This window comes from Leucopleurus acutus (assembly GCF_964270905.1).
Source record: "Leucopleurus acutus genome assembly, chromosome: 8".
Lineage (NCBI taxonomy): Eukaryota > Metazoa > Chordata > Mammalia > Artiodactyla > Delphinidae > Leucopleurus > Leucopleurus acutus.
The window spans coordinates 100,525,349-100,552,747 of record NC_139151.1 but is presented as its reverse complement, the minus strand read 5'-3'; the positions used below and the strand labels follow the sequence as shown (position 1 = coordinate 100,552,747).

General features: G+C 57.0%; 4 protein-coding genes across 6 annotated transcripts; 3 read left to right on the top strand and 1 right to left on the bottom strand.

Annotated features, from left to right (window-relative positions):
- The first annotated feature begins 1,897 nt into the window (after positions 1-1,897).
- Positions 1,898-6,365, top strand: B3GAT3 (beta-1,3-glucuronyltransferase 3). Its single transcript, XM_082844473.1, has 5 exons — positions 1,898-2,004; positions 3,135-3,309; positions 4,655-5,015; positions 5,186-5,476; positions 5,878-6,365. Exons 1-5 carry the CDS (start codon positions 1,923-1,925, stop codon positions 5,974-5,976), a joined length of 1,008 nt encoding a protein of 335 aa, XP_082700599.1. The 5' UTR covers positions 1,898-1,922; the 3' UTR covers positions 5,977-6,365.
- Positions 6,366-6,828: 463 nt separating this feature from the next.
- Positions 6,829-8,511, bottom strand: ROM1 (retinal outer segment membrane protein 1; the record flags this gene model as incomplete). Its single annotated transcript, XM_082844238.1, has 3 exons — positions 7,797-8,511; positions 7,162-7,408; positions 6,829-7,047 (listed from the first exon to the last, which is right to left on the bottom strand). The coding sequence occupies exons 1-3, from the start codon at positions 8,384-8,386 to the stop codon at positions 6,829-6,831; spliced, it is 1,056 nt and encodes a 351-aa protein (XP_082700364.1). The 5' UTR covers positions 8,387-8,511.
- Positions 8,512-8,967: 456 nt separating this feature from the next.
- Positions 8,968-18,212, top strand: EML3 (EMAP like 3). 2 transcript variants are annotated; one of them, XM_082843942.1, is made up of 22 exons: positions 8,968-9,248; positions 10,079-10,250; positions 10,335-10,592; positions 10,691-10,804; positions 11,836-11,903; positions 12,073-12,196; positions 12,414-12,584; positions 12,749-12,818; positions 12,905-13,015; positions 13,260-13,355; positions 13,722-13,877; positions 14,031-14,172; positions 14,589-14,740; positions 14,823-14,948; positions 15,036-15,167; positions 15,620-15,687; positions 16,241-16,329; positions 16,402-16,499; positions 16,619-16,706; positions 17,238-17,336; positions 17,620-17,750; positions 17,837-18,212. In XM_082843942.1, exons 1-22 carry the CDS (start codon positions 9,227-9,229, stop codon positions 18,038-18,040), a joined length of 2,691 nt encoding a protein of 896 aa, XP_082700068.1. In that variant the 5' UTR covers positions 8,968-9,226; the 3' UTR covers positions 18,041-18,212. The 2 variants fall into 2 exon arrangements, with proteins under 2 accessions (XP_082700068.1, XP_082700067.1); XM_082843941.1 differs by having other exon boundaries at positions 10,332-10,592.
- Positions 18,213-18,694: 482 nt separating this feature from the next.
- On the top strand, positions 18,695-27,028 carry MTA2 (metastasis associated 1 family member 2). Of its 2 annotated transcripts, none has more exons than XM_082844803.1 (18): positions 18,695-19,077; positions 19,831-19,898; positions 20,310-20,403; positions 21,995-22,112; positions 22,246-22,309; positions 22,494-22,611; positions 22,888-22,990; positions 23,172-23,271; positions 23,446-23,634; positions 23,738-23,812; positions 23,932-23,990; positions 24,153-24,250; positions 24,367-24,506; positions 24,774-25,002; positions 25,199-25,288; positions 25,623-25,741; positions 25,842-25,984; positions 26,213-27,028. In XM_082844803.1, exons 1-18 carry the CDS (start codon positions 19,050-19,052, stop codon positions 26,376-26,378), a joined length of 2,001 nt encoding a protein of 666 aa, XP_082700929.1. In that variant the 5' UTR covers positions 18,695-19,049; the 3' UTR covers positions 26,379-27,028. The 2 variants fall into 2 exon arrangements, with proteins under 2 accessions (XP_082700929.1, XP_082700928.1); XM_082844802.1 differs by having other exon boundaries at positions 25,199-25,294.
- Positions 27,029-27,399: the final 371 nt, after the last annotated feature.

Sequence of the window (27,399 nt, the reverse complement as noted above, 5' to 3'; positions counted from 1 at the left end):
AGATCTTCCTGGACCAGGGCACGAACCTGTGTCCCCTGCATCGGCAGGCGGACTCTCAACCACTGCACCACCAGGGAAGCCCCTGGCAGGCGGATTCTTAACCACTGCGCCACAGGGAAGTCCCTGATGCCAGTATTTTCATAGAGGAGCCCAGCAAGGTCATCAGATTTTGGTAGGCCTAGTTAATAGTGGTGACCAGAGCTAATGGGGTCCCTCTTGAATAGAAATAGCTATATGTCAGATGTTCTCATACTAAAGACTGCTTCTCTTTAGCTAGCAGCATTTTTAAAAATTTCCCATTGTTTTAGTGACAGGAAATAGTTTCCTCCATTTTGTAGACTGACCACAAGTCTTAGAGATTATTTTAACAAGAAACTAGGTTTTGTTTGGAAAAATTACTGCTCAGGATGGTTTATGCCTGTGAGGAGTTAGGGGATGTGTTTCTGGAATTCCTCAGCTCAAGAAATATTTCCAGGGGCTTCCTGGGTGGTGCAGTGGTTAAGAATCCGCCTGCCAATGCAGGGGATATGGGTTCGAGCCCTGGTCCGGGAAGATCCCACATGCCGCGAAGCAGCTAAGCCCATGAGCCACAACTACTGAGCCTGCACTCTAGAGCCTGTGAGCCACAACTACTGAGCCCACGTGCCACAACTACTGAAGCCCGCGTGCCTAGAGCCCGTGCTCCACAACGAGAGAAGCCACTGCAATGAGAAGCCCACGCGCCGCAATGAAGAGTAGCCCCCGCTGGCCGCAAATAGAGAAAGCCTACGAGCAGCAACGAAGACCCAGTGCAGCCAAAAGTAAACAAATAAATAAATTTATTTTAAAAAGAGAAATTTCCAGTTAATTCTCTGGGAGATAGCTCATTGCCTTGACATTTTACCCCCACCCCTTCTGTCACATGTTTCAGTGTGGGTCAGAGGAGACAGTACAGCTCCTGGAGTCAGGTATCTAGAAGGGGCATAGAAAATTGTATGATGGGAGTTACATGATTTGGTGCAATTTTAGTTACTTATCTGTAAAATGGGGACAATATGTATCTCTCACACAAAAGTGGACCACGATACTGTGACAACCCTGAAGAAGAGCAGTTTGCTCCTGAACTACTGCCAGATGTGCTGGAAAAACACTATGGATATAAACTCTTCATCCCAGAAAGGGACCTGATTCCAAGTCATACTAGAAATTCAAAAAAAAAAAAAATCCAAGAAATATTAGAATATGAGAGGTTGATTAATTGATGAAATATCAAAAATACCCCTTTACTATTTTTTGGTTTAATTTATTAGATTACTATGTATTTTTTGCATTTTTGCCAAGAGTATCTTGTTAAATACCAAAATTCTGCAACATCAATTTTTAGAGTGATAATATCCTAAATTGTATTAAAATTATAATCAAAGGATTATAGTGAGGATTGTATGAGACACCCAGGGCACAGGCTTGGCACATGATAGGCCCTAGATTTCACTCATTCATGTAACAAGTATGTATTGAGGTACTGTTACTACCTGCAGTGACTGATGGATGAATGAATGACTATAAGGAGAAAATCTGCGCAGAGGGACTAGAGATCAAGGGGAGGGTCCCAAAGCCACTCCCAAGTACCCTACCTGGCTTCTGACCGCCGGCCGCGCGCGCTTGATACGCCGGATATGACGTCACCCACTACCGTGGTTCCCAGAACTAGGCGGTGGGAGCGGAAATTAACCCGGAGGGAGGGAGTGTGCAGACTGACCGGAAGTGGGCCGCGACGTTTACTGCCAGCTCCAGCTCCTGGGAGCAGGTCGAGAGGAGGGTGAGGAGGGCGGGTCAAGGGGCGGGGCCGCTTCAGGGGCGGGGCTTGCAGGCTGGCGGGCTGGGGGCGGGGAACTTCGTGCCTGCAGGACCCCGCCTGCCCAGGCGCCGGCGGTGGCGCGGCCATGAAGCTGAAGCTGAAGAACGTGTTCCTCGCCTACTTCCTGGTGTCGATCGCCGGCCTCCTCTACGCGCTGGTGCAGCTCGGTGAGCGGGGCGGGGCGGGGGCGCGGCGGGTCGGCCCTCGGGCACCCGTAGCCGAGCGTCCCGCCCTGGGGATGAACCCCCGCGCAGACCCCATTCATCCGGCTCGGCCCTTCTACAGCCCTCTGCGGCCGCCGGGCGCACTCCCCTCTCTAGAACGCACCGCGGCTACCCGCCGCACCTCGGGTGAAATCAGACTCCTTCCCAGAGCCTGCAAGGCCCCGCATGATCCTGCCTTGGTCTGCCTCTCTAACCCCATTTCCTAACCCTCTCGCTCGCTCTGCTCCGGCCACACTGGCTTCATGACAGTTTCTTGAAAACCCCACACTCATTGCTTCCAAGCACTTAACCTGTCCCCGCTGCCTGTGGTGCTCTTCTCCCAGCTCTTTCCCAGCTCCCTCTCTCATCCTTCAGGTTTCAGCTCACATGTCACCGCCTCACAGGCCTTCCTTGACCACCTTAGCTAAAGTACCTCTTCTCAATCTGGATTCTCTTTAAGTCTCTATCCTATTTGTTTCCTTCATGGCCCTTACCACGGTTTCTAATAATTTTATTAATTTGTTTCTTTGCTTAGTGTCCAGCTCCTCCACTAAACTGAAACCTCCATGAGGGCAGGGACCATGTCTGTTTGGTTTCCTAAGCTGCATCCCGGGCACCTAAGGCAGTGCCTCCCAGGAGGAGCATTCAATAAATATTTATCCAATGATGGAATCAATGAATTTAATGAGTCTTTGGTCACACAGCCAGTGGAACAGATTGAACCCTGCCTCTTATGCAGGGATTTAGAGACTGGGCCACTGCATGATCCTCAGGTATTTGAAAGACTGTCCTGTTTTAGGAGATCAACTTGTTCTTTATGGTTCCAGAAGGCAGAATTAGGACCAGAAGGTAGAAAGGATGGAGGCAGGTAATCAGCTCAATAGCCAAATGAAAACTGTAATGGATGGAATTGGTCAAGTCGGAGAGGGGCTGCTAATTGAGGCAGTGAGCTCCCCACCACCCAAGGCATAGTAAAGCTGTTAGAGAAGTTGTAAAGAGAGCCCTGCACTGGCTAGTTGAACAGAAGGTTATGGCCCTTTGGGATGCTGAACATACTGTGGTTCTCTGCCCCCATCCCTGCTTCCTGGGACCAGGCCAGCCATGTGACTGCCTCTCTCCCCTGCGGGCAGCAGCAGAGCAGCTTCGGCAGAAGGATCTGAGGATTTCCCAGCTGCAAGCCGATCTCCGCCGTCCACCCCCTGCCCCCGCCCAGCCCCCTGAACCTGAGGCTCTGCCTACTATCTATGTTGTTACCCCCACCTATGCCAGGTATGGGCTGTGATGCACCCCACATCTGCATGGACCAAGAGGCTGGGGTCGATGATGAGTTTCGGGAGGCGCTGGGCCAGGGGATGTTCCTCAAGCTAAGGCATGCCAAATGACAGGCTAAATGAACCACATCATTACTCTAAGATTTGTGGGAAAATGTTTTTCTATTAAAATAGACAGGGATGTGCTGTGAAGTAGAATACAATATTCCTGAGAAGTTTTAAGATAGAACAATAAAGTTGCAAAGAAATTCTAAACTTGCCAGTGAGTTCACTCTCTCTCCTTAGGGAGCCTTTGGTGAGAAAGTTTGGGAAGCCCTTGACTAAATCGAAGTAGAAAAGGACTTGGCCCTGCAGTCATACGGGGGTCTAGAAATAGTTACACCAGCTATTATTTGCAGTGTGTTTACTCTCTGCCCCACACTGTGCTAAGTGTGTTCCTTTTTTTTTTTTTTTTTTTTTAATAAAACGTAGCGTTATTGGTGACACAAACCAACTGGGAAATGTGGTTTTGAATCTGTAGCCAAAAGGGCTTGCTGACATCTGCCTGGAATCAGATGGCTGACCCACCTACGCCAGGGCATCTCTAGACCCTCTCCACCTCCCTACACACACCATCAAGCCTGGGGCGGGCAGGCCCATCTGAAGGGTAAAGAAGCCTGCAAGAGACTGGGCCCCTACCTTCCCAGTTTCTTGTCTAAACTCGGATAAATCTTCGTCCCCTGAAGAGGAATGAGCCAAAGGGCTCCTCTAAACTCTTCTACCTGGAAATCCAAGCATAGGCGGCAAAGAACATGGTCCTACTGGTATTCTAAAAAGTCATGATCTTATTTAATCTTTAAAACAACATTGTTGTAAAGTACTGTTATTTTAAAGTTATTTAAAGGAAACTGAGCCTTGGGGAGATGGAGCCATTTCCCCAGATATCTCACCTAGTAAGTTACAAAACTGGCGTTCAAACCCGATCTGATTTCAAAGACTGTGCCCTTAATTTATAGTCAGAGCCCTGGGGTTGAGGTGAGTGACAGACATGGACATTAAGAACAGGGCAGGTGAATCAATTCCCTGGCGGTCCAGTGGTTAGGACTCAGCGCTTCCACTGCAGTGGGCATGGGTTCCATCCCTGGTCAGGGAACTAAGATCCTGCAAGCTGAGTGGCTGGGTCAAAAAACAAAACAAGACAAAGAAAAGAACAGGGCATTTGGGTGCTGGTCGGGGAAAGGTCACGGGGGGGGTGGGCGGGGAGGGTGGGCAGTGCTAGGAGTGGCCCAGGAGAAGCCATATGTACCCTCTGGAGTGGGCAAATGGTGCCTACCCCTTTCCCTCCTGCATCTTTCCCCCTGCAGGCTGGTGCAGAAGGCGGAGCTGGTGCGGCTGTCCCAGACCCTAAGCCTGGTGCCCCGGCTGCACTGGCTGCTGGTAGAGGATGCTGAGGGCCCCACCCCGTTGGTCTCGGGGCTGCTGGCTGCCTCTGGCCTCCTCTTCACACACCTGGCGGTCCTCACCCCCAAGGCCCAGCGACTCCGGGAGGGCGAGCCAGGCTGGGTTCGGCCCCGAGGTGTTGAGCAACGGAACAGGGCCCTGGACTGGCTCCGGAGCAGAGGGGGTGCTGTGGCGGGAGAGAAGGATCCACCCCCACCAGGCACCCGGGGAGTCGTGTACTTTGCTGATGATGACAACACCTACAGCCGGGAACTCTTTGAGGAGGTGAGCACTGAGATGGGGCTGGGGAAACAGCCCAGGTGGGGCCCGCTTCATCTTTTTCCCTAGGTGAGGAGTGGGGAGCGGTGGGGCAGAGTGACTCAAGTGGTCCTTCCCGCTGCTCCCGTTCCTCTGGGCCACCTCCTGTCTGTTTCTTCTTTCCTGACTTCCGGTAGATGCGCTGGACCCGTGGCGTCTCAGTGTGGCCAGTGGGGCTGGTGGGCGGCCTGCGATTCGAGGGCCCTCGCGTACAGGATGGCCGGGTTGTGGGCTTCCACACCGCGTGGGAGCCCAATAGGCCCTTCCCACTGGATATGGCGGGATTTGCCGTCTCCCTGCCCCTGCTGTTGGCGAAACCCAATGCCCGGTTTGATGCTACTGCTCCTCGGGGCCACCTGGAGAGCAGCCTCCTGAGCCACCTTGTCGATCCCAAGGACCTGGAGCCACGGGCTGCCAACTGCACTCGGGTAAGGGGGTGGAGGTGGGCACGGAAATCTGACTGTGGGATGGACGGGTGATGGGAGAAGTGGAATGAGGCCCTGGGGAGTGGGATCAAGGATGGGTGTTTGAACCAGGAGAGACCCTCCAGGGCTCAGATTCAACCTTGTTTGCTCTCCTGAAGGGGAAGCTGGGAGGCAGGGAAGGAAAGTGGTCTTCCTGCCACTCTGTCTCCTGGCACCCGTGTGACACAGAGAGGGTAAGGGATTAAGCCCCATTTTAGAGGCACTAAAGGCTCCCCCCACCCACCCTTCATACTTGGCAGCCAACCCAGTGTGTGTCGAGGGGGTTGGAGAATCCGTTCTACACTGCGTGCCCCAGAGGCTTGGCTGTGGCTGGGCCCGGCTCTAACTGAAAGCTCTCGGGACAGGTTCTGGTGTGGCATACGCGGACAGAGAAGCCCAAGACGAAGCAGGAGGAGCAGCTGCAGCGGCAGGGCCGAGGCTCAGACCCAGCTGTCGAGGTGTGATGGCAGCCCTCCACTGCCCACCACCTCATCAGACACAGATCTGTGGGACTGGATCCCTGGCCTGCCCAGGATGTGGTTTTCCAAGTCCTGAGCCCTCAGAGCCAGGGGCGGCCCTTCTGCCCCTTCAACCCCAGGGCGTGGCCCAGCTGCTTCTCCCCTCCCCCAGCTTGCCTTGTGGCACTGCTCACAGGCTAGGGACAAGCAGCCCTTGTGTTGAGCCAGATGGGCTTGTCTGGGGCGGAGCAGAAAACAGAGTCTCGGGCGGGAGGGCGGCTGAGTGACTGGGTAACTTATTGGGGCTGGGCGTGCACTGGGGGGCTGGAGGAGCTGGGCTGGACCCTCCCCACCTGAGCATGCTGACCGCCCCCCCTGCCCCAACCTCCAGAATAAAAACTCTCAACTTGGAGGGGCTTCTGTTTTCCTTCACTTCCCATGTCAGGTTCTTGCATTTGATCCTTACCAGGTCAAACCCCTGGAGTCCTGGCTTCTCCATCAGACGGAAATCAGTTCTCTCAGGGCCCCCACCCCCTTGAAGAGAAAGATCAGTGGCTTCAGTCCAAAAGCTTTATTGAGTCTGTGCACCAGAAGCAGCCTCCAGTCCTTCCCATGTCACTTTCCCACCACCCTGGTTTTTTTTTTTCTGTTCTTCCCTGGTGGTTCTGGCCATGGGCTAGGCCCTAGGACACCTGGTTTTCTCTCCTACCCCAGTCCAGCTCACTGACTATCCTTAACCCTCTAATCCCAGAGATCCCTCCTCCCCCACCTGGAGCCTATAAGGAGTTGTGAGGTTTCCAGTCTTGTCCATCTCTCCCCTTCCCCCCACCCCTCATCCCCACCCCAAGCTCCAGGCCACTAGGCCTCAGGTAGACCCTCCTTGGGAGGTTCCTCTTCTGGTGGGGCCTCCTCAGGTGCTGGCCTGCGGGCCACCCCTCCCTGTAGCCACGCTGTTTTCAGCATGTCTTTCAGCCCAGCAGGAAAGAGATAGCCCTGGGCCTCTCCCTCCCCATCGATGACTCCTCCGAGCCCCTCCAGTGCCGTTTGCAGGTACCGCAGGCCCAAGAGTACCAGAGTCTGTGGGGAAAGCAAGGGGCAAGAGGTCAATGAGGGTCACAGCAGTTTCAGGGGCCCCTGGGTTGGAGGCGGTGAGGAGGCCCAGAGGAGGCCTCAGACACTTTGCTGACTCACCTGCAGCAGGAAGGTAACAGCCAGCATGTTGCCCAGTGTGCTCGCCAGCCCCTGCAGGTGCCCCAGCAGCACCTCATGGCATCCTTGGGCCCAGAGGTTTAGGTTGGGCTGTCGGGGATCAAAGAGGGGGTGGGCGTGGGGGTCTGAGAGCTGGCTTTGCAGGCAAGGTCTGGGTGAGTGGGGATTACAGCAGGAGAAAGGGACCCCATCAATCAGATATAGGCCTTCCACATTGCTCTGGATCCGGCTGCAAAGGGAGGGGCAGGGGTGTTAGGATGTCTGGAGATAGAGGCCTGGGGGAGAAGCTGCAGGGCACAGGAGTTGAGAAGGGAAAAGACAAGTGAGACATGTACTGACTGCTTTACTATGTGCCAGGCATGCATACATAATTCGTTTATCCTTACGACAACTCTGTAAGGTGGGACTTTTATCATCTCCAGTTTACAGACAAGCAAATGGGCCCAGAGCAGTTTGGTAACATGCCCTGGGTCACACAGCTAAAACATGGCAGAGCTGTGCTCCATTCTCTCAGTCACTAGACTCTACTCATTGCCTGTCTGGGTGAGGTGGGGTTTCAAGGAAGGAGGAAGAGGAGGAGAAGAAGGAAGAGGGAGGAGGAGAAGCAAATCACTCACTCAACCACGTCCTGGTCATTGGGATCCAGGTAACGGTTGCTGACCCACTGGATCGCAAACCAATCCTTGTACCCATGGCGCCCGCAGCAGTGGTGCCTCAGCTGCAGCTCGTCCAACAGCCGTTTGGCTTGACAGCGTCCGGGGACCTCTGTGTCCTTGTAGTTAGCCAAGGCAGTCCCCAGGCCCTCCTCCAGTCCTGTGTCCAGAGTCCCAGGCAAAGCCAGGGCTAGCCCCAGGGCAAGAACCAGGAGCCCCCCGCCACCAGCTGTGCCAGCCACCAGCAGCGGGCCCAGGACCCCTCGCCAGGGAGGGTATTGAGCTGCATCCAGACTGGCCCTGCTGGCTCCTGAACCCACCAGTCCTGTGCCCAGAGCCACTGCACTGGCTGCCAAGGCAACCTGGGGCAGGGCAGCGACCGGGCAGGAGGGAGCCAAGAAGGTGCCAAGGTGCCACAGCTGGGCCAGGAGGTTCCCGCTACAGAGGAGGGTGAGGCCGCTGACCACCGCCAGCAGCCAGGAGAGGAGCCAGAGGCCCTGCGCCAGACGGACGCGGGGCTGCAGGGGCAGCACCAGGGGCAGCGCCGGCGCCATCTCCCATCTCTGCCCAAGGGACAGCAGAGCTGTCAGGGACAGGGGTTGGCCGCAGCAGGATGCTGCGTCAGCCCAGCCTGGCTTGAGCTGGGCTAATGCCACCCTGACCCCAATACCCTGGGCATCCTCCCGCCACAGCCTTAATAACCCTCTGCCCTGTCCCCTGCCAGTCCCAATTCGGGATGCCTTGGCCTTGCCCCTTAGGAAAAGCCCCGCCCCCGGGCAAAAGGCCTATTTCGTGACCCCGCCCCTGTCTCTTCGCGGAAGTGGGGAGGGGCTGGTCGGTTCTGCCTCGACAGGCTAGGGGCTGGGGGCGGGAGACCTCACGGCCCGCGCGCCTTCCCAGGTCCCCAGGGAGTCCGAGGGCCAGGATCCCGGAAGGGCCTGGAGGGCGGTGGCCGGAGGGGGCCGGGGGTCAGCGGGTTGGCCCCGCCCCCGAAGCGAGCTGCGAGGCCCGGACAGGGAGGGGTTACCAGGCGGCCCGGCCCCCCCCAACCTCGTCCCGCCCCCCCACCTCCCGCGCTTCCTGGCGGCCTCGCGTCCGGCGCCTGTTTGTGCTGCGGCGCTGGGGCCCAGGACGGCCCCGCCACCCCACCCCCGGGAGCCAAGAGCGGTCCCGGGAGAGTCCGAGGCCCCGGCGGGCCCCGGAGCCTGCGGCCCCCGCCCCACAGCGCCCCCTCCAGGCCCTTTCCCCGCGCCCGACAGCGCCCCCGGGGGGTGGCTCGGCTCCCTTGCGCGCGCGCCCCGGGGTGCTTCCCCTTCCCCTCTCTCTGGCCATGGCCCCCGCGGCTTAGACGCCTCCTCCTCCGCCGCCGCCGCTCGGAGCAAGCCGGGGGCCGGATGGACGGGGCCGGGGGGCCCGGTGAGTACGGGGCGGGGCGGGCGGCGTGCCCCTTCCCGGAGCGCCGGCCGGTCGGGCGCTGCCATTGCCCGACGGCTGTTCGGGGCGTCCCCGCGTGCTCCTCGGCTCCGGGGGCTCTGAGCATCCTCCACTGTACCTCAGGTCGCTCTCCCTAGTTACTTGGGTCCTCCAACTGTCATTTCGGACTTGCCCAACGTCATCCTACCTCCCGTGTTACTTTGGGCCCCTCGAAAATTTCCTTACCTCCTGTGTTACTCTGGGCCTCTTTTCCTGGGATTTTGGGTCTTTTTACTTCGGACCCCCACTGTTACCCTGGGACCTTCGCTATGACTCTTCTCTCCACTCATACCCTCTCCTGTCACTCTAGATGTCTTCTTCTTCTCTGAGTCCTCAGGATGACTGTACTGTTGTGTCCCCCCCACTTTTCTCCGGGTGCTCCCTCTGAGTTTCTCTGCCTTCTCTGGAGACCTGAGCTTGCTCTGGGCTGGGCCCTGTCGTCCCTCACCAGCACTGCGCTTCAGCCTGTGGTTCCCACGTTCCTCGCCAGTACTCCATTTTTTCCCCGGGTACTCCATGGTACTCCCTGTCTTTGCGGAGGCTGGGACGGCAGCAGGAAGGGAGCTTTGCCAGGTTCCTCGCCTGCCCTGCCACAAGGAGGCCCTTGATCCTTTACTACCCGTCTCCTCCCCTCTGGGAGCACATCCAAGCCTGGAGCTGCTCGAAGGGTGCAGGTCCTATTGGACAAATGCACAGCTGGGGGCAGAGAGAATCCCCTCAAGCCTTTCCCCAGGTGGTGGGTACATTCTGACTGCTTCTTGCCCCTTTCCCAGGTGAGGGCCCTGCTCAGGAGGCCCTGCAGTCCCTGAGCCGGCGGCTTCAGGTGCAGGAGAAGGAGATGGAGCTGGTAAAGGCAGCCTTGGCAGAAGCTCTTCGCCTGCTGCGGCTGCAGGCGCCTCCCACCTCCCTGCAGGACCCTGGCACACCAGGCCCTACAAGGGACAGGTATGCATGTTGTCAAACCTTCTTCCTCCCCCTTGCTGAGGCCTGCCCCAGGCGCATCGGGCTGATGCACTGGCTCCCCAGCAGCCCTGCAGCTCCCCCGGGACTGCCACCCACACGCAGCCCCTCCTCGGTGAGCCGAGGCACCCAGACAGAGACAGAGGTGGAGACGGAGTCATCACCTGGCCCCCCTGGCCTGATCAACGGGCCCGCGGCCCCGCATGGGGGCGGTGAAGAGCCCGGTGGGACCCAGTCCGAAGGAGGGGGCAGCAGCAGCAGTGGCACTGGCTCGCCCGGCCCCCCAGGGCTCCTCAGGCTGGTGCAGCCCCCACAGCGTACTGACACGTGAGTGTCCTGCGGCAGAGGCTGGGAGGGGAGGGAGGAGTGGGGAGCACGATCCGAGGGAATGACTTTCACCTGCTCACTGTGCTCCGTCCGACCAGGCCCCGGAGAAATTCTTCCTCCTCCTCGTCCCCCTCAGAGCGGCCTCGCCAGAAACTCTCCCGGAAGGCAGCTTCCTCGGCCAACCTGTTGCTGCGGTCAGGGAGCACAGAGAGGTGGGCGAGGCTCCCCTCCCCCCAGCCCGCCCCACCCCAGGCTCAGGTTCTTGACTTTTCACATCCCTCACCTCACTTCCCTGGGTGGGGTGGGGGGACCTCATCGCCCAACAGGAAGAAAGGAACAAGCACTCCTGGGGTGCCTGCCGTGTACCCGGCACTGTGCTAAACCCTCGACCTCCTCCGTCTCATTCAGTCCCCATGACATCCTTGGGGGGGTAGGTGGTCTCATGCTGATCATTGTCCAGGTGAAGAAGCAGGCTCAGAGAGGGTAAGTCATTTGTCTGGGGTCACACAGCTAGAGCCAGGATTCCAACCCAACTCTTCCTGACTCCAGTTCCCCTGCCGTTTCCACCATATCACAACATACCTTCCAAGATTCCAAGAGGGTTTTCCAAAAGCACCCATGATTTTCATGGTGACGGTCCTCAGAGTCTCAGCCTCCTCCCACACCCCAGCGTACCAAGCTTTACTTCTAGAGAGCAAGGGGACATCCTAGTGGCTAAGCATAGTTGTCTCAGAGTGTGTACAGGCCCCAGGACACCTGAGTGTTCATTCTAGCCCGATCCTTGGCCTCTCTTTTATTCTTTGAAGAGAGATGGTCACCTTATTATCTAAGGACAGTGATCTCTGGAATTCACCTGTCACTTTCCCCTTGAGAGATAAGGACTATTCTTGCTTACCTCTCAGATCCCTGAAAGGCAGGGCTGATGTACATTCTGGATTCACTAAAGGCCCATTTTACAGATGGGAAAATGAAGCGGTTAATAGCCAGAGGCCTGGTGGTCTGGAGGAAAGTGTCACCCCACCCTGCCTCTTACAGGCTTACTCAGCCTCTTTAGCCTCAGTCTTCTCATGCCTTAAATGGAGCTAAAAGTCCCCACCTGAGCTCTGAATGCTCACGATGCAAACTGAAATTCTGCAGAGGTGACTGTCATCTCTAGGGTAGCCTCCTTTCTTATGTCCCGCCCCTCCACAATTATGTCTTGGGACCTGACCCCAATCCCTGTGCTTTTCTTCCTTCGCAACAGCCGTGGGGGAAAAGACGCCCTCTCCAGCCCTGGGGGTCCTGGATCTCGGAGGAGCAATTATAATTTAGGTATGTATAGAGGGATCCGGAAGATCTTGGATGATGGGGTTAGGGTTTGGGCCGCAGCCCCAGGAGCTATTTTGGGGGACCTGTGAGGTATGGTGGGTTGAGTTCTGCTCTGGCTTTCCTGGAAGGGAAGCTACAGGGTGGTGATTGACACCCGCTTCTTTTTTTGTAGAAGGCATCTCAGTGAAGATGTTCCTTCGCGGCCGCCCCATTACCATGTACATCCCGTCTGGCATCCGCAGCCTCGAGGAGCTGCCCAGCGGCCCACCCCCGGAGACCCTCAGCCTTGACTGGGTGTATCCTGCCCCTTCCAGTCCCATGGGAACCACCCTTCCCATCCTGGAATGTCCCCACCCCTTGCACCTCCTGGGTCTGCAAGGAGAGTGAGACCTCTGAATCCTCCGCTTCCATCCTCTGCCAGTGGCGCTGCTACAGCCAGAGCTCTGTCTTCCTCTCCTTTTCCTCGTGGTGCCCTTGATCTGACCCTTTCCTTGACCATGATCCCCACTCCAGTTACGGGTACCGGGGTCGTGACTCCCGCTCTAATCTGTTTGTGCTGCGCTCTGGGGAGGTGGTCTACTTTATCGCCTGTGTGGTGGTGCTGTACCGGCCCGGGGGAGGCCCAGGGGGTCCTGGAGGTGGCGGCCAGAGACATTACCGGGGGCACACGGACTGCGTTCGATGGTGAGGGTCCTAGGGCTTGGGAGTGGGCAGCTCTAGGCATGGGGATGGTGGGCTTGGCAGGAAGAGGGTCTGGGTGGGTGTGGAGGAACAGGAGAGGAGAGTGGCCTGGGTGGTCTTGAGAGACCACCGACCCCTTTCCCTAGAGTGTCTCCTCCCCCACTTAGCCTGGCTGTTCACCCTGATGGTGTGCGTGTAGCCTCAGGACAGACAGCCGGAGTGGATAAGGATGGAAAGGTAAGGCCACAGTCAAACGCCAGGCAGACAGGATGAAATTCCAGCCCAACTGTCCTTCACACCCCTGACCCCTTCTCTTCCACCAGCCCCTGCAGCCTGTGGTTCATGTCTGGGACTCAGAGACGCTGCTGAAGCTGCAGGAGATCGGACTGGGGGCCTTCGAGCGGGGTGTGGGGGCCCTGGCCTTTTCAGTTGCGGTGAGCTGGCCCCGGCGCCTCGAGGCCCCCATCTTCCCTGTCCGGGAACCCCCTCCTTGTACTTCACCAGGAAGCCTCAGAAGTCCTGGCCTTCCTAAGCCCCACCCAGCCGGTTCTCCTAAGAGACAGTGTGGCCCCTTCTGCTCTCTCAGCCTGTCGTGGCACCCCTGGCCTAATTTGGACCATGAATCCTGAGACCTCCAGGCCTTAACTCGGCCCCTCTGACGTGTCCCCCCATCTTCAGGATCTGGGTGCTTTCCTCTGTGTGGTGGATGATTCCAACGAGCACATGCTGTCTGTGTGGGACTGCAGCCGGGGAACGAAGCTGGCTGAGATCAAGGTGAGGTGTCCAGGTGGCCTGGTGGGGCGCTGAGGTTGAGGTGCTGGGAGTGGTGGAGTGCAGAGAGCTCCAGACTTCCCCGTACGTGTACCTCCTTTCTGGCCTGGTCCCCTGGAGCAAGCCTCCTAGCCTCTCTGCGGCTGTGAAGTGGGGACCACGGAGGTTCTGACCTCGTGAGGGACACCGTGTTAGGCACTAGTGAGTGACTGCCAGTAGTGCTCTTAGGGGACCAGGGCCTTGGAGGAAGGGTTGTCCTGAGGGTCCTGGGCTTCTGCAGACCAGCTGTCAGGATGCCAGTTGAAGAGAGTCTGGTAGAATGAAGGTGCACAGGGCTTGGGGTGGTTGAATCTAGTATCTTCCCTTCAGAGTACAAATGACTCAGTCCTGGCCGTTGGCTTCAACCCTCGCGACAGCAGCTGCATTGTCACCAGCGGGAAATCCCACGTCCACTTCTGGAACTGGAATGGTGGAGCAGGGGTTCCTGGGAACGGGACCCTCACCAGGAAACAGGGTGTCTTTGGGGTGAGGTGTGGATGGGTGCAGGGTGGTGGGGGAGGGCAGAGTGGCGATGGAAGTATTGGTCTGAGTACTGTAGGCCCTGGCGCCACCCAGCCCCCAGCTGTCCGGAGACTTGTAGCGTCTTTGACCTCTACTCTCTGCTCGCCTGGCCCCTAGAAGTACAAGAAACCCAAGTTTATCCCCTGCCTCGTGCTCCTTCCGGACGGAGACATTCTCACAGGGGACTCCGAGGGGAACATTCTCACCTGGGGGCGGAGCCTCTCAGATTCCAGGACCCCAGGCAGGGGCGGGGCCAGAGGTATGTGATTGGGGGTGGCATCTGGGAAGGCTAGTTCCCCAGACGGTCTGTGAAAACAGAGGAGAGGATTTCCCATCCTTTGCCCTTGAGAATTGATGGTGCTCTGTCCGAGGGTGGGGCGCTCTGGGGGGCTAGTCTAGGAGGGCAGGGGGCAGCATGGCAGAGAGGGCTGGGGCTTTGGAGTGTGCCAGATCCTGGGTTCAAATCCCAGTTTCGCCCCTAGTTGCCTGGCCCTTAGGAAGTTACCTCACCTCTCGGAGCCTTGGTCGTCCAGTCTGTAAACTGGGGAGAAGCCGAGGACCAGACTAGGCACTCAGCACCCGGCAGTCATTGCTCTATTGTGCCGGCCTCGGCTGCTCCTGTTCCCTACTTCCCTGCACCCCAAAAGCATGACCCACCCAGGACTTTGCCAACAGAGACCTACGGGATTGTGGCCCAGGCGCACGCTCACGAGGGTTCTATCTTCGCCCTGTGTCTCCGGCGGGACGGGACCGTGCTGAGTGGTGGTGGGCGGGACCGCCGGCTGGTCCAGTGGGGGCCTGGGTTGGTGGCCCTCCAGGAAGCTGAGGTGAGGGCTGGGCTGGGGTCAAGGGAAGGAGAGGGAAGAGGAATGGTCAGCGGGCCCCTGACTTTCTGCCACCACTCTGCAGATTCCTGAACACTTTGGGGCCGTGCGGGCCATTGCAGAGGGGCTTGGCTCTGAGCTGCTGGTGGGAACCACGAAGAACGCATTGCTGAGGGGAGATCTGGACCAGGGCTTCTCCCCTGTAATCCAGGTTGGGGGGGGCGCCAAGGGTTCGAGCGAGCAGGAAGGGAAGGGCTGTTGGGGAGGGGCAGAGGTGACAGCGCACGCTCTGCCGCAGGGTCACACGGATGAGCTCTGGGGGCTCTGCACACATCCCTTCCAGAACCGTTTCCTCACCTGTGGCCATGACCGGCAGCTCTGCCTGTGGGATGGGGAGGGCCATGCGCTGGCCTGGAGCATCGACCTCAAGGTAGAGCTCTGTGTCCCCGGATCCTCAGTGTCACGCCCACCATGACTCCTGTGGCCACCACTCCTTCCCCAACACCCCCTTCCCTTTTGCTCCTAGAGGCAGCCCGTTTGTACTGGTGTGGCTGTACTGGCTGGTAAAATGTTCATTCTTCTGTACTGATGCCTCCAGTGCCCCCTGAGCACTGCCCTCCCCCCAGCCCTTAGACGTCCTCTTGATCCAGCAACTGACGGTTAATCTCCAGCACAGCTGTGGGGTGTCACTTCTGGTTGTTAAGTGTTTTGAGTAGCACCTCTGCTTAGGCTCCGGTGATACCCTGCCTCCATCCCAGGTTTCCTGTCCCTCTCATCCTTGAGAGGAGGGGGCTTTGACATTGTTATCAAGATGACAAGGTATCCATCTTAGTTCCCTCACTAGAAAGGCATCTTCTTGAATTCACCTTTCCCCCCTCCCAGGAGACTGGTCTCTGTGCTGACTTCCACCCCAGTGGGGCAGTTGTGGCCGTAGGACTGAACACAGGGAGGTGAGAGGGAGCCAGGACTCCTGGGAGGGGAAAGCAGGAGGTATGGGAAGGGTTTCTGGTAATGGCGGGGGTGGAGGAGTGTGATCGCTGCCTGCTCAGGAGCCCCAACTGCACCCTCCCTCTTCTCAGTGCTTTTCCCTGCAGCCAGGGTCTCCCCTGCTCTCCTATGGCAGCTGTCATCACACCCTCCCCCATCCATTCTCCCCTCCAAGCAAGCCTGGGAGTGGAGGAGGTGGCAGCTCAGGCTAGAGAAGCAGCGGGGATGGGAGGGGCATAGGGGAGACTAACACAGAGAAGTGACAAGCTTAACAGACTCCACAAGGCCCTGGTAGTTGGGCCCCTGTTCTCCCTTTCAGATGGCATCAGGAGCCCCTCAGCTTTTATCTGCCCATAGCCCCTTCCCACTTCCCAGCATAAGACCGCAATGATAGATAACCTCTCTGTCTACATCACAGCCTTTCTTTTGGTGTCTCTGAGGCTCTCTGACTTGCCAACCCCTACCCTGCTCAGGACAGGTATCCTCACACCTGCTTTCCGCCCCCCTCCCTTCTAGGTGGCTAGTTTTGGACACAGAGACCAGAGAGATCGTGTCCGACATCACTGATGGCAATGAGCAGCTCTCAGTGGTCCGGTACAGCCCAGGTGGGAGCCACCCCCACCCCGGAACCTAGACTCATCCCTGGCCCTTCCCTCTCTGAGTGACTGTCTTTGTAGATGGGTTGTACCTGGCCATCGGTTCCCATGACAACATGATCTACATCTATAGCGTTTCCAGTGATGGTGCCAAGTCCAGCCGCTTTGGCCGCTGTGTGGTGAGGAAGCTGGGGTGGAGGGCGGGGCATTGCCATAGCAGGGAAACTAGTGTCCTTTAGGAGGGGGAGGGGGTGGGAAACGGTGGCTGCATTGTTAGTCTCTTGACCCTTGCTCCCAGGGCCACTCCAGCTTCATCACTCACCTTGACTGGTCCAAGGATGGAAACTTCATCATGTCCAATTCTGGGGACTATGAGATCCTTTACTGTGAGTGACAGTAGGGGAGGGCATGGGGAGAGGGTAATAGGGGTGGGTTTTACTTATGTGAGGGGGCTCCTGGTTGGGAGGGGATGAAGGAGGAGATGTGGGGGAACTCCAGGTGGAGGGGCAGTCAGACAGGGAGGTGGAGATGGGTTTGAAGTGGAGTCAGAATTATACACATAGGAGAAATGTTGTCATTTGGACAAAAAAACCACACACACAGTTTTGCACCATGTCTTGTTCCCACAAGGCCTTGGGGGAGTTGAAAAATGCACCAAGAAAAGATTGTTTTGGAAAAGTTTCTCAGGACAGGTGTGGAGGGATTGATTATCAAGGGAGGAGGAACTGATGAGAAACAGGACAACTTCAGCTGAGAACTCAGGAAGCACATGGGGCTGGGTGTTGCCCTGGGCTGAGGGCTACCACCCTGACCAGATCACGTGCCACCGCCTCAAGCCAGTCTTTCCAACCCTTCCATGGCATCTTCCCCACTGAGGGCAGGGTGAGAGCTGAGCTGGGTGGGCTCCCTCTCCCCAGGGGACGTGGCTGGAGGCTGTAAGCTGCTGAGGAATCGTTATGAGAGCCGAGACCGGGAGTGGGCCACCTACACCTGCGTGCTGGGCTTCCATGTCTACGGTGAGCAGGGGCCCAGGGCCGCGGAACCCTGTGGGAGAGGTGCGGGGATAAGGTGCAGCCCGTCCCGGGCTCGCAATGCTGGACAGGTGTAGAGGGGTGGGCGTCAAGAAACTGGCAAATCCAGCCCAGGAGGCCCCTCCGGCCGGCCCTCGGGACCGGGAAGGATTGCCTGGAACGCGCGGCCGGTGGGTGGGTGGCCGGGCCGCCTGAGCGCCGGAAATGGTGCCGCTCTGGACCGTGGGTGGCGGCCGGGAGGCTGGGCTGAGGCTGGCCCCTGTGCTAGGCGTGTGGCCTGACGGCTCGGATGGAACCGACATCAACTCCCTGTGCCGCTCCCACAACGAGCGCGTGGTGGCTGTGGCCGACGACTTCTGCAAAGTGCACCTCTTCCAGTACCCGTGCGCCCGCGCCAAGGTAAGGCCTCCCGGGGCCTCCGGGGTCGGGCGGGAGGGGTCCCAGGGCTCCGCGGCCGCTGTAGCTCGACCTTCCTTCCTGCCCAGGCGCCGAGCCTCGTGTACGGTGGTCACGGCAGCCACGTGACCAGCGTCCGGTTCACGCACGACGACTCGCACCTCGTCTCGCTGGGCGGCAAGGACGCCAGCATCTTCCAGTGGCGAGTGCTGGGTCCTGGGGGCGCGGGGCCGGCGCCTGCAACGCCCTCTCGAACCCCCTCCCTGTCCCCCGCCTCCTCTCTCGACGTCTGACCGCTGTCCTACGGGACCCACAGGCCCTGCAGCGTGGCCCCGCCCCACCCAAATTCCCCATTACCGGGGCCGACCCTGTCCTCGACTTCGAGACATTCCCAAAAGCGCATTTCCCTGGAGGGGGAGAACGGCACCCCTGCACACACTGTATAGACCCGCTGGCTGAGCCGGGCAGCCCCAGCCGGGGCCCTGACTCCCGCTGCCTGCTGAGGGGCAATAAACCAAAAGCAAAGTCGCCTCCCGGTCCTTTTGTGGGGTGCGGCTGGGCGCCTAGGGCCTTTGTGGGGATGGGGATGAAGGAAAAGGGGAATGCGGAAAGGGTGAGGGAGCGTAGACCTTTCATGCAAATAACGGGCAAAGCCGCTTGCAGATAACTCCGAGAAGCGCGAAGGGCGCTTCGAGTCTTCCGCGGCCGCATGCGGAGCTGCAGCACTCCGGGGCGAGGAAAGAGTTAAGCCCAACTCCTCTCCCCGCCCTCGGGGGAGGGGCCGAGCCGCAACGGAAATAACCGAGCGCCGGGCCGCGGTTGGCCGGGGGGAGCCGAACTTCTTCCGGAAGTAGCCGAGCTTTGAGGTCTAGTTCTCCGACCGGAGCCGAGCGCTGGGCCTTGTTCTGCGGACCCGCCGAAGGTGTTCCGGAAGGAGGCGAACCCCGAGGCGGGCAGGGCAAGCCTTCGCGGCGGCCCTCCGAGTCCAACGTCTGGCGGGGCTCGGCGAGCGCGGGGGGAGCAGCAGCCTGGCTCCGGTCCGGCGGGAGCCGAGCTCCTTCCGGAAGAAGCCGAGCGGGCCGGCGCCGGCCTCGGCGTACCGGGCTAGAGGCGGTAGAGGCGGCGGCGACAGCGCGGGCCGGGATGAACCGCGACGGCTGAGGCGGCGGAGGTGCCGGCTGCGCGGGCCCGACTGAGACTTCTGTGAAGCACCAGCCCCGCGCTCCGGGCTTCGCTTCGAGCCCTGCCCCAGTGAGCCTCCCGGACCCCTTTGTGCGGCCGGAGGCGGCGGCGGGAACGGCCATGGCGGCCAACATGTACCGAGTGGGGGGTAAGTACCGGGCGTAGGGGCTGCGGGGCCCGGGGCGGGAGAGGCTGGGGGCCAGGATCGGAGAGGCTTGGCACCCAGTGGCGCGGGGAGCCGCGTTTGGGGCGGCATGGTCCAGAACGCGGACCGGAACCGGAACCGGGAGCTCGGGGAGGGAGGGCGCGGGGGATCGCGACTCGACTGAGCACCGAGACTCCCGGAGAGGCTTCGGGCGGCCCGACGGCACTCGCGGGGCTGAGTCTGGGGTCGCCGGTGTCGCGGAGTGGGCTTGGGAAAGTGGTTCTGAAGGAATTGACAGGGCAGGCAGGGGGCGCGGAGGGCCGGGGCGACCGCTTTGCCACCTGCGGGGGAGCCGTTGGGAGGTTTCCTCTTCCCAGGCGTTATTGTGCGCCTCGGTTCGCAAAGGTGGGGGCCCTGCGCAGGAGTGAACAATTAGTCGCTTGGCCCAGACTGGGATGCAACTCCGTCGCTGAGTGGTGGGGACTGCTGGGGAACCCCCTGCTTCTTGTCTCCCCCTGAAGGCTCACTTTTGAGTGAAGGATCTGATTTTAGAACTAAGTGATAAGGGGTGGAGGGTGGCGCATCCTTTCCTTATTTTCTGTTAGTTTCTCCACTTCCACATTTAAGCGTCCTCTCTACCTCGACCCTTATCTCCTTTTGGTCTACTCGGGCCTGCTTTCGCTCCTCCCACCCTGGTGCTCGGCTCTCCCATCTACTCCTCTGATCTTGCCGGTTCTTCCCCACCCCCTCCTACAGATTACGTCTATTTTGAGAACTCCTCCAGCAATCCTTACCTGGTTAGAAGGATTGAAGAGCTCAACAAGGTGAGTGGAGCAGAGTCCCGCCACCTCGCCACCAACACCCCCCCCCAGCAACCTCCTCTTTCTTCTGAGGTCTCTAACTTCAGGTGAATGAGAGAGAGAGAGAGAGAGAGAGAGAGAGGGAGAGAGAAAACACAAACCCTATCCTAAGTACCCATTCATATTCATTCATTCATTTATTCATTCATTCCACACATTCAGGAAAGGCTATTGAGAGCTTAGTGGGAACTTTGCTATTCTGTTTCTTGGGGGCCAAGGAAAGGGATTTGGAAGTCTGTCCTTAAATGTAAATCTCTTGATTCATAATTTCTTGGGCTTTTCTTACATCCTTTAGACTTGCTCACTGTTGTTAGTCTCTTTATGCATTTCCACTTTCAAATGACTACTTTTCACCACCATTTTTTCTCTCCTTAGACTGCAAATGGAAATGTGGAGGCAAAGGTTGTGTGCCTTTTCCGGCGAAGGGACATTTCTAGTAGCCTCAACAGCCTGGCTGATAGTAATGCCAGTAAGTGTCTTTGTACCCCACCCCCGGCCCCCCGTCTCCCCCTGCCCATGATCTGAAGCCCGCGCATGTCTCTGCAGGTGTTTCTCTTGGTAGCATGCCCAAGGCAGGGGTGTGAGTTTGGGGGTGGTAAATGCCTGGTCTGCAGAGGGAGGCCTGTTTTTACACGTTGGGTTGGAAGCAGGGTGGAGAGGCCATGATAAGGAAAGCCAGAATTTGGCTTGTGTGTGAGCGTGTATTTACGAGATGATAGTATTTAAATAGGGGATGAGGAGGAGCTTTAGAGAAGCAGGACTCTTGGGGGACAGTTTTGGTTATGTTGGGACAATGGGTGGTGACTGTGAAGGTCAGGTGAAGAGGAAGAGATCGTACTTAGAAGCCTGTGTAACAGGGAAGCAGGTTTTTTTTTTTTTTTTTTTTTTGTGGTCATGAGGTGGTAAGGATACATGGGTGGGAGGGAATAAATAGGAAGCCAGGAGTTTTCTTACACTTTTCCTCTTTCTCACCTATCCTGGCTTCCCCTTTACTCCACTTTACATCTTTCCCTTTTCTTTTTGCCCTATCCTACGTCTCTTTATGCTTTCATCATCTTTTCAGATACATATTCTTCCATTTCCCTTAGTTTCTTTTTCTTTTTTCTGCTTTGGCTTTCTTTTCCCTTCCTCTTGTTTTTCCTAAATTATTTTTCTCATTTTAGGCTTTTTTGGGCCTTGGACATGAAGGGGTTAATGAGGACCTGGGCCTACCAAGTTCTCCGGCCCTTTGGGGTTTCCAGTCCCTTCTGGCAGGGGCTGACCTTGGCCTTGTCCAATCAGAAAGGGTGTGGGGGGTGTGGTCCCCCTTGCCTTAGGGCAGGGTTTCCGGAGCACACAGGCGAGGGGGTGGAGCCTACCGCACACCCCCCCTTTCTCCCTGAGGCTGCGAACAATGCACCAATGAGCCTGGGCCTGTGGCTCTTTTGCCCCGCCCTGTTTGGTTGGCACCCAGCCAAATTAACCCTTTCCACCAAGGTTTCAGGGCAAGTTGCAGCTCCTTGGGGAGGAAGGTGTTGGCACTGGCTTGAGAAGTACTGTCCTTGAAAGCCCCACAACAAACGATTGTTAGCCAAGTAGAAAACAAGGGATAGTTAGGGTCGCACGTGACATTTAAGAGCAAAGTCTCCTGAAATTTGCAAAGAGGAACTGGTAAACACACTCCTGTGTGGGCTTTTACTCATTTATTTAATTTGGATTTCTGGACCCCAGGCTAGTTTAGCAAGAGACAGGTGGGATCTTCTTGCTGGGTCTCATGTGAGCAGATTTGTGCTGTATGAGTGGTGTCTGAGCCGTGGCACCTGGGTCTGTGATGTATTTCTGTGGCAGTCTTTGTACTCTCAGCAGCTCTTCCCTAAAGAGTGATGGAGAGTTGGGAGTATCTGTAAGGGGGGTGGGGGTGGGGAAGCTAAGAGGGAAAGCTGGTGGTGTGAGAGGCAGGTACCTAGGGAATGTGAGAAAAACAAGTGAGACAGGAAATATTTTCCCTGGGTTAGAGCTTCTAAGGTGGCTTCTTTCTGAATTAGTTTCTGACTCGGCCGTCTTCCTCCTAAATCTCCCAGGGGAGTTTGAGGAGGAATCAAAGCAGCCAGGGGTGTCGGAACAGCAGCGACATCAACTGAAGCACCGGGAGCTTTTTCTTTCTCGGCAATTCGAATCGTTACCAGCCACCCACATAAGGTATGGGACAATCAGGGCCACTGTGGCCTGCAGGCACTTATTTAGAAGGTGGAAAGGAGGGACTAGTGTATTGGAGCTGCTGTACAGAGGAAATGAGGAACTCACCCAGGGTTTTCTGACCTCTCTCCTGTAGGGGGAAATGCAGTGTGACCCTCTTGAATGAGACAGATATCTTGAGCCAGTACCTGGAAAAGGAGGTGAGAAAGAGGTGTCGGGAGAAGAGGGAGGGAAGTAGGTATTGCCCCGAAAGGCAAGAAGAAAGTCTGACTGGGATGAGGTACAGGTTGACGGGCTGCCTGTCTTGGGAACTCTGGATACACCCCACTGCCCCCTGCCTATGAGGACTGCTGCCCTGCTTACCTTCTCTCTTTCCATCTCCAGGACTGCTTTTTTTACTCACTGGTGTTTGATCCTGTGCAGAAGACACTTCTAGCTGATCAGGGGGAGATTCGAGTTGGTTGCAAATACCAAGCTGAGATCCCAGATCGCCTGGCAGAGGGTATGCGGCAGGAGACACTGTATTATGGCTACGGGGTTGTGTAACATCAGAGTCTCTGAATGGTGTGCCCTGGCGTTGTGTGGTGCACAGTCTGCCTGGCTCTGTGTTGTGAACGTAGCAGAATGGGACCTTAGGAACCGGAAAGGGGCAAATGGGCACATTGGGAAGAGAAGTCTGAGAGTTGAGGTGGCTGATAGAATCCAAGGAGGAGACGAGGTGTTACTTTGTCAAGACATCTATTATCCTCCCCGATGATACCATTTCCCCATTCCCCAGGAGAATCTGATAATCGGAACCAACAGAAGATGGAGATGAAAGTCTGGGATCCAGACAACCCTCTCACAGACCGGCAGATTGATCAGTTTCTCGTGGTGGCCCGGTGAGGGGTGGGTGGATGGGGCAGATGGGCTGGGGGTGGTGTGGACATAGTTCTGATTCATGTTCGTAGAGATGGACTTTATTTATTTTTGGCCTGGGTGTTGTCCTTTTTTCTCATCTGGCGTGGTTCCTCAGCCCACTCGCGCTTTCTGCTTTCCCTGACTCCTCACTCTCTCCCTTAGAGCTGTGGGGACCTTCGCGAGAGCCCTAGATTGCAGCAGCTCCATTCGGCAGCCAAGCTTGCACATGAGTGCCGCCGCCGCTTCCCGAGATATCACCCTGGTGAGCAAGAAGTTGGTGGGTAGTTGGGTAGGCTGGGCTTTGTGGGGGCCTGCAGGGCCTTGGGACTCTGCAGGGAGGAGGGTATCTCTGAGGGAGTGGGAGCATTTAAAGAGCAACAGAGGAGTGGCGCTGAGGGTTTCAGGTCATCAGCATTGTTTCCCACCTTTCCTGTAGTTTCACGCCATGGATACATTGCAAAGGAACGGCTACGACCTGGCTAAGGCCATGTCGACCCTGGTGCCCCAAGGGGGCCCGGTGCTGTGTCGGGATGAGATGGAGGAATGGTCAGCCTCAGAGGCCATGCTATTTGAGGAGGCCCTGGAGAAGTACGGGAAGGATTTCAATGATATTCGCCAGGACTTTGTAAGTGGATGGGACTAGGAGGAGAGGTGGAAGAGGTGACAGGTGAGGGAACCAGGACCAGGGGCCAGATAGCAGCTCATCCTTCTTCCTTGTGCCTCCTCAGCTACCCTGGAAGTCACTGGCCAGCATAGTTCAATTTTATTACATGTGGAAAACCACAGACCGATACATTCAGCAGGTGAGGTCTGGGCTGGGGAGGCTGGACCAGAGGCCTCCTGCTCACCTCTGCCTTTGAAGTTGGTGACATCCTCCCTGCTGAGATGCTCTGATCCTTTTTACTTTTTCTCCTTCCTGCAGAAAAGATTGAAAGCTGCTGAAGCAGACAGCAAACTAAAACAAGTCTACATCCCCACCTAGTAAGTGCGACGGATAGGGGAGACAGGCATGTTTCCTTTCTCAGCCCCTAACCTGTGCTTTCCTAAGTGGTTGGGGGGTGGGTCGGAGACACTGTCAAATTACAGAGACAAAGTGGAAGTGGATTCTTTTCCTTGACCAGTTCCTGGTTTCTCCTCCATTAGCACCAAACCAAACCCTAACCAGATCATCTCTGTGGGCTCAAAACCTGGCATGAATGGGGCTGGATTCCAGAAGGGCCTGACTTGTGAGAGTTGCCACAGTGAGTTCCAGGAAGGGATAGGGATGCCGGGGGTGAGCCGGGCGTTTGCTCTGGCCCAGCAACCTGAGAGACTCAGGTAGCCTCCGGACCATTCCCTCCTCTCCATGTTCCTGCAGCCACACAGTCTGCCCAGTGGTATGCCTGGGGCCCACCCAACATGCAGTGCCGCCTCTGTGCTTCCTGTTGGATCTACTGGAAGAAGTACGGGGGACTGAAGACCCCAACCCAGCTTGAGGGGGCTGCTCGGGGCACCACAGTAAGGATGGACGATGAGGGACAGGTTGGGGAGAGCAGTAAGCTAATTGATGTGAGCTTTAAGTGAAGGCCAGAACACCCAGCTCCAGTAAGGTGATGGCTTGACTGGGGTGGGGGTGGGGTGGTACTGGACAGTGGTTGGGGAGCCAGGCAGGTCAGGATGGCAGCAAAGAGATCAGGCAGGAATAAAAGACCCTCCATCAAGAATGGAAGAAGGGAGCCTTGGCGACTGACTGTGTTCTCCCCTTTTCCTATGTCCTTCTTCCAGGAGCCACACTCGAGGGGTCATTTATCCAGACCCGAAGCCCAAAGTCTCTCCCCCTATACGACCAGCGCCAACCGGGCCAAGCTGCTGGCTAAGAACAGGCAAACATTCCTGCTGCAGACCACGAAGCTGACCCGTCTTGCCAGACGCATGTGCAGGGACCTGTTACAACCGAGGAGGGCTGCCCGACGACCTTATGCCCCCATCAATGCCAATGCCATCAAGGCAGAGTGTAAGGGCAGGAGTGCTGGGGCTGGTGGCAGGTTCGGGGTTGCTCTGGCCAGAGACCAGTGTTTCTCTGGGTGTTTAAGGACAGTAGTAGGGATAGTAGGCCACAAGGATTTGTTACGAGGTTAGGCATGGTTCCTGGCCCCAGAGGAGGCCTGAATAGTGAAGCCCCTTCAAAAGCGTTCATCTTTGTTCTCCAGGCTCCATTCGACTCCCTAAGGCCGCCAAGACTCCACTGAAGATTCACCCTTTGGTGCGGCTCCCCCTGGCAACTATTGTCAAAGATCTGGGTAAGGGTGGGTATAGGATGGGGAACCTTTAGGGTGGTGTCTGGCTCCCGGTCCTTTTATCATCAAGATCCTTCTCTTCCCCTGCTTTTTTCTTTCCCACTGAGTCCAAAAAGGTTTAGTCTAACAGACTGTACTTTTGTAGGTTAAAAATGTTACTTTTCACATGCTATCCAGTATAACTATATATTGATTGATAAGATCATACTCATGTGTGACTTTTGAAATACTGGTGATTACTCTCCAGACCCCTCCCCCGTCACTGCTTTTGGGGATGCATACAGAAGAGGAAGTGTGAACGTCCTCTAAGGTTTCCTTTCTTTTTTTTCCTTGACAGTGGCCCAGGCACCTCTGAAACCAAAAACACCTCGGGGTACCAAGACGCCGATCAACAGAAACCAGCTGACCCAGAACCGGGGACTGGGGGGCATCATGGTGAAACGGGCCTATGAGACTGTGAGTTGACAGACTGGAGTGGGCCAAGTTGGGTGGGCTTTTGTATCTGATAGGTGTCTGGGAGTCTCCTCTCTCATTGTGCTGCCCCATTCTTTTCCAGATGGCAGGAGTCCCCTTCTCTGCCAATGGAAGGCCTCTGGCCTCAGGGATTCGCTCAAGCTCACAGCCAGCAGCCAAGCGTCAGAAACTAAACCCAGCTGATGCACCGAATCCTGTGGTGTTTGTGGCCACCAAAGATACCAGGTAGGGAGCCCTGCATGGGAGGGGCTGAGAGGTTGACAACCTAGATTGGTGGATATGGGAAAGGAAGTAGGAAGGAGTATCTGAGCAAGACCAGCTCCACGAAGACTGGGTGCAGGGTGGGTGGGGATGTTAGGAAGGAATGGGCTGGAAGGTGGAATTGTAGTGGAATGTGGGGTTTCACCTTGAAGGTCTTTGCCTTTTTTATTGCCCCCTTCTCTTCTTGGCCAGAGCCCTGCGGAAGGCTCTGACCCACCTGGAAATGCGGCGAGCTGCCCGCCGGCCCAACTTGCCCCTGAAGGTGAAGCCACCACTGATTGCAGTGCGGCCCCCAGTCCCTCTTCCTCCATCCTCACATCCTGCCAGCACCAGTGAGCCCATTGTCCTGGAAGATTGAGCATCTGTGGGGAAGGGAGGTGGGCTGAAAGCTAGAGGGTGGGTGCACAGGGCACCTAGCCTCCCTTCCCTTTAGTATCAAAGGGAATGAGGAGTGAAGGAGGGAGGGAGCAAGTGAGCGTGTCCTTGGAGGGGTTGGACGCCCTCTGGTGTTAGCACTTGGAGGCTTGTCCCCTTCCAGTGCTTCTCTGTGCCTGGTGGTGGAGGGCAGACTGCAGGAACTGGCCCATTGTGGGAACCTAGCCTGTTTTGGGGGGTAGGACCCACAGTTGTCTTGGACAGTTTTGGGGGGAGGGTTTTTAAATTTTTTAAAAATTTTGCCTCCCTTTGTGAAAGGGGATGGGGGAGGGGAAGAGTAAACAGATATCAGGTGGTGGTATCTGGTTGGGGGAGGGGGGCGTGCACTGCCATGACTGCCATGTCTTTTTTTTTTCCTAATTGAGGGTTTCTCTTCCTGTCCGGTGTCCGGACTTTCCTAATTGGAGTTTGAGGTCCCATAACCCCAGCCTATGCTCGCTCTTTCCTTCCCTCCCCTTGTCCCCTCTGCCTTTTGTACGCCAGTTCTCAGAAATAAAGACCTTTTGTCTGTTTTTTTAACCTCGGATTCTGTAATTGGTTCTTATAGTAACAAATAAAAAGCTGTTTTCTTCAGCTCCTCCTGGCTCAGCTATTCTCTGCCGTGTGCATGCGTGTGTGTGTGTGAGTGTGTGTGAGTGTGAAGGTGCTTCTTTATTTCCTAACTCTTAATCCCCTTTCCTTTTTTTTTTTTTTTTGCGATACGCGGGCCTCTCACTGTTGTGGCCTCTCCCCTTGCGGAGCACAGGCTCCGGACGCGCAGGCTCAGCGGCCGTGGCTCACGGGCCCAGCCGCTCCGCGGCATGTGGGATCTTCCCAGACCGGGGCACGAACCTGCGTCCCCTGCATCGGCAGGCGGACTCGCAACCACTGCGCCACCAGGGAAGCCCTCCCCTCTCCTTTTTACTTAGAGGATTCTGGGAGTTGTTAGAGGCCAGAGCAGGATG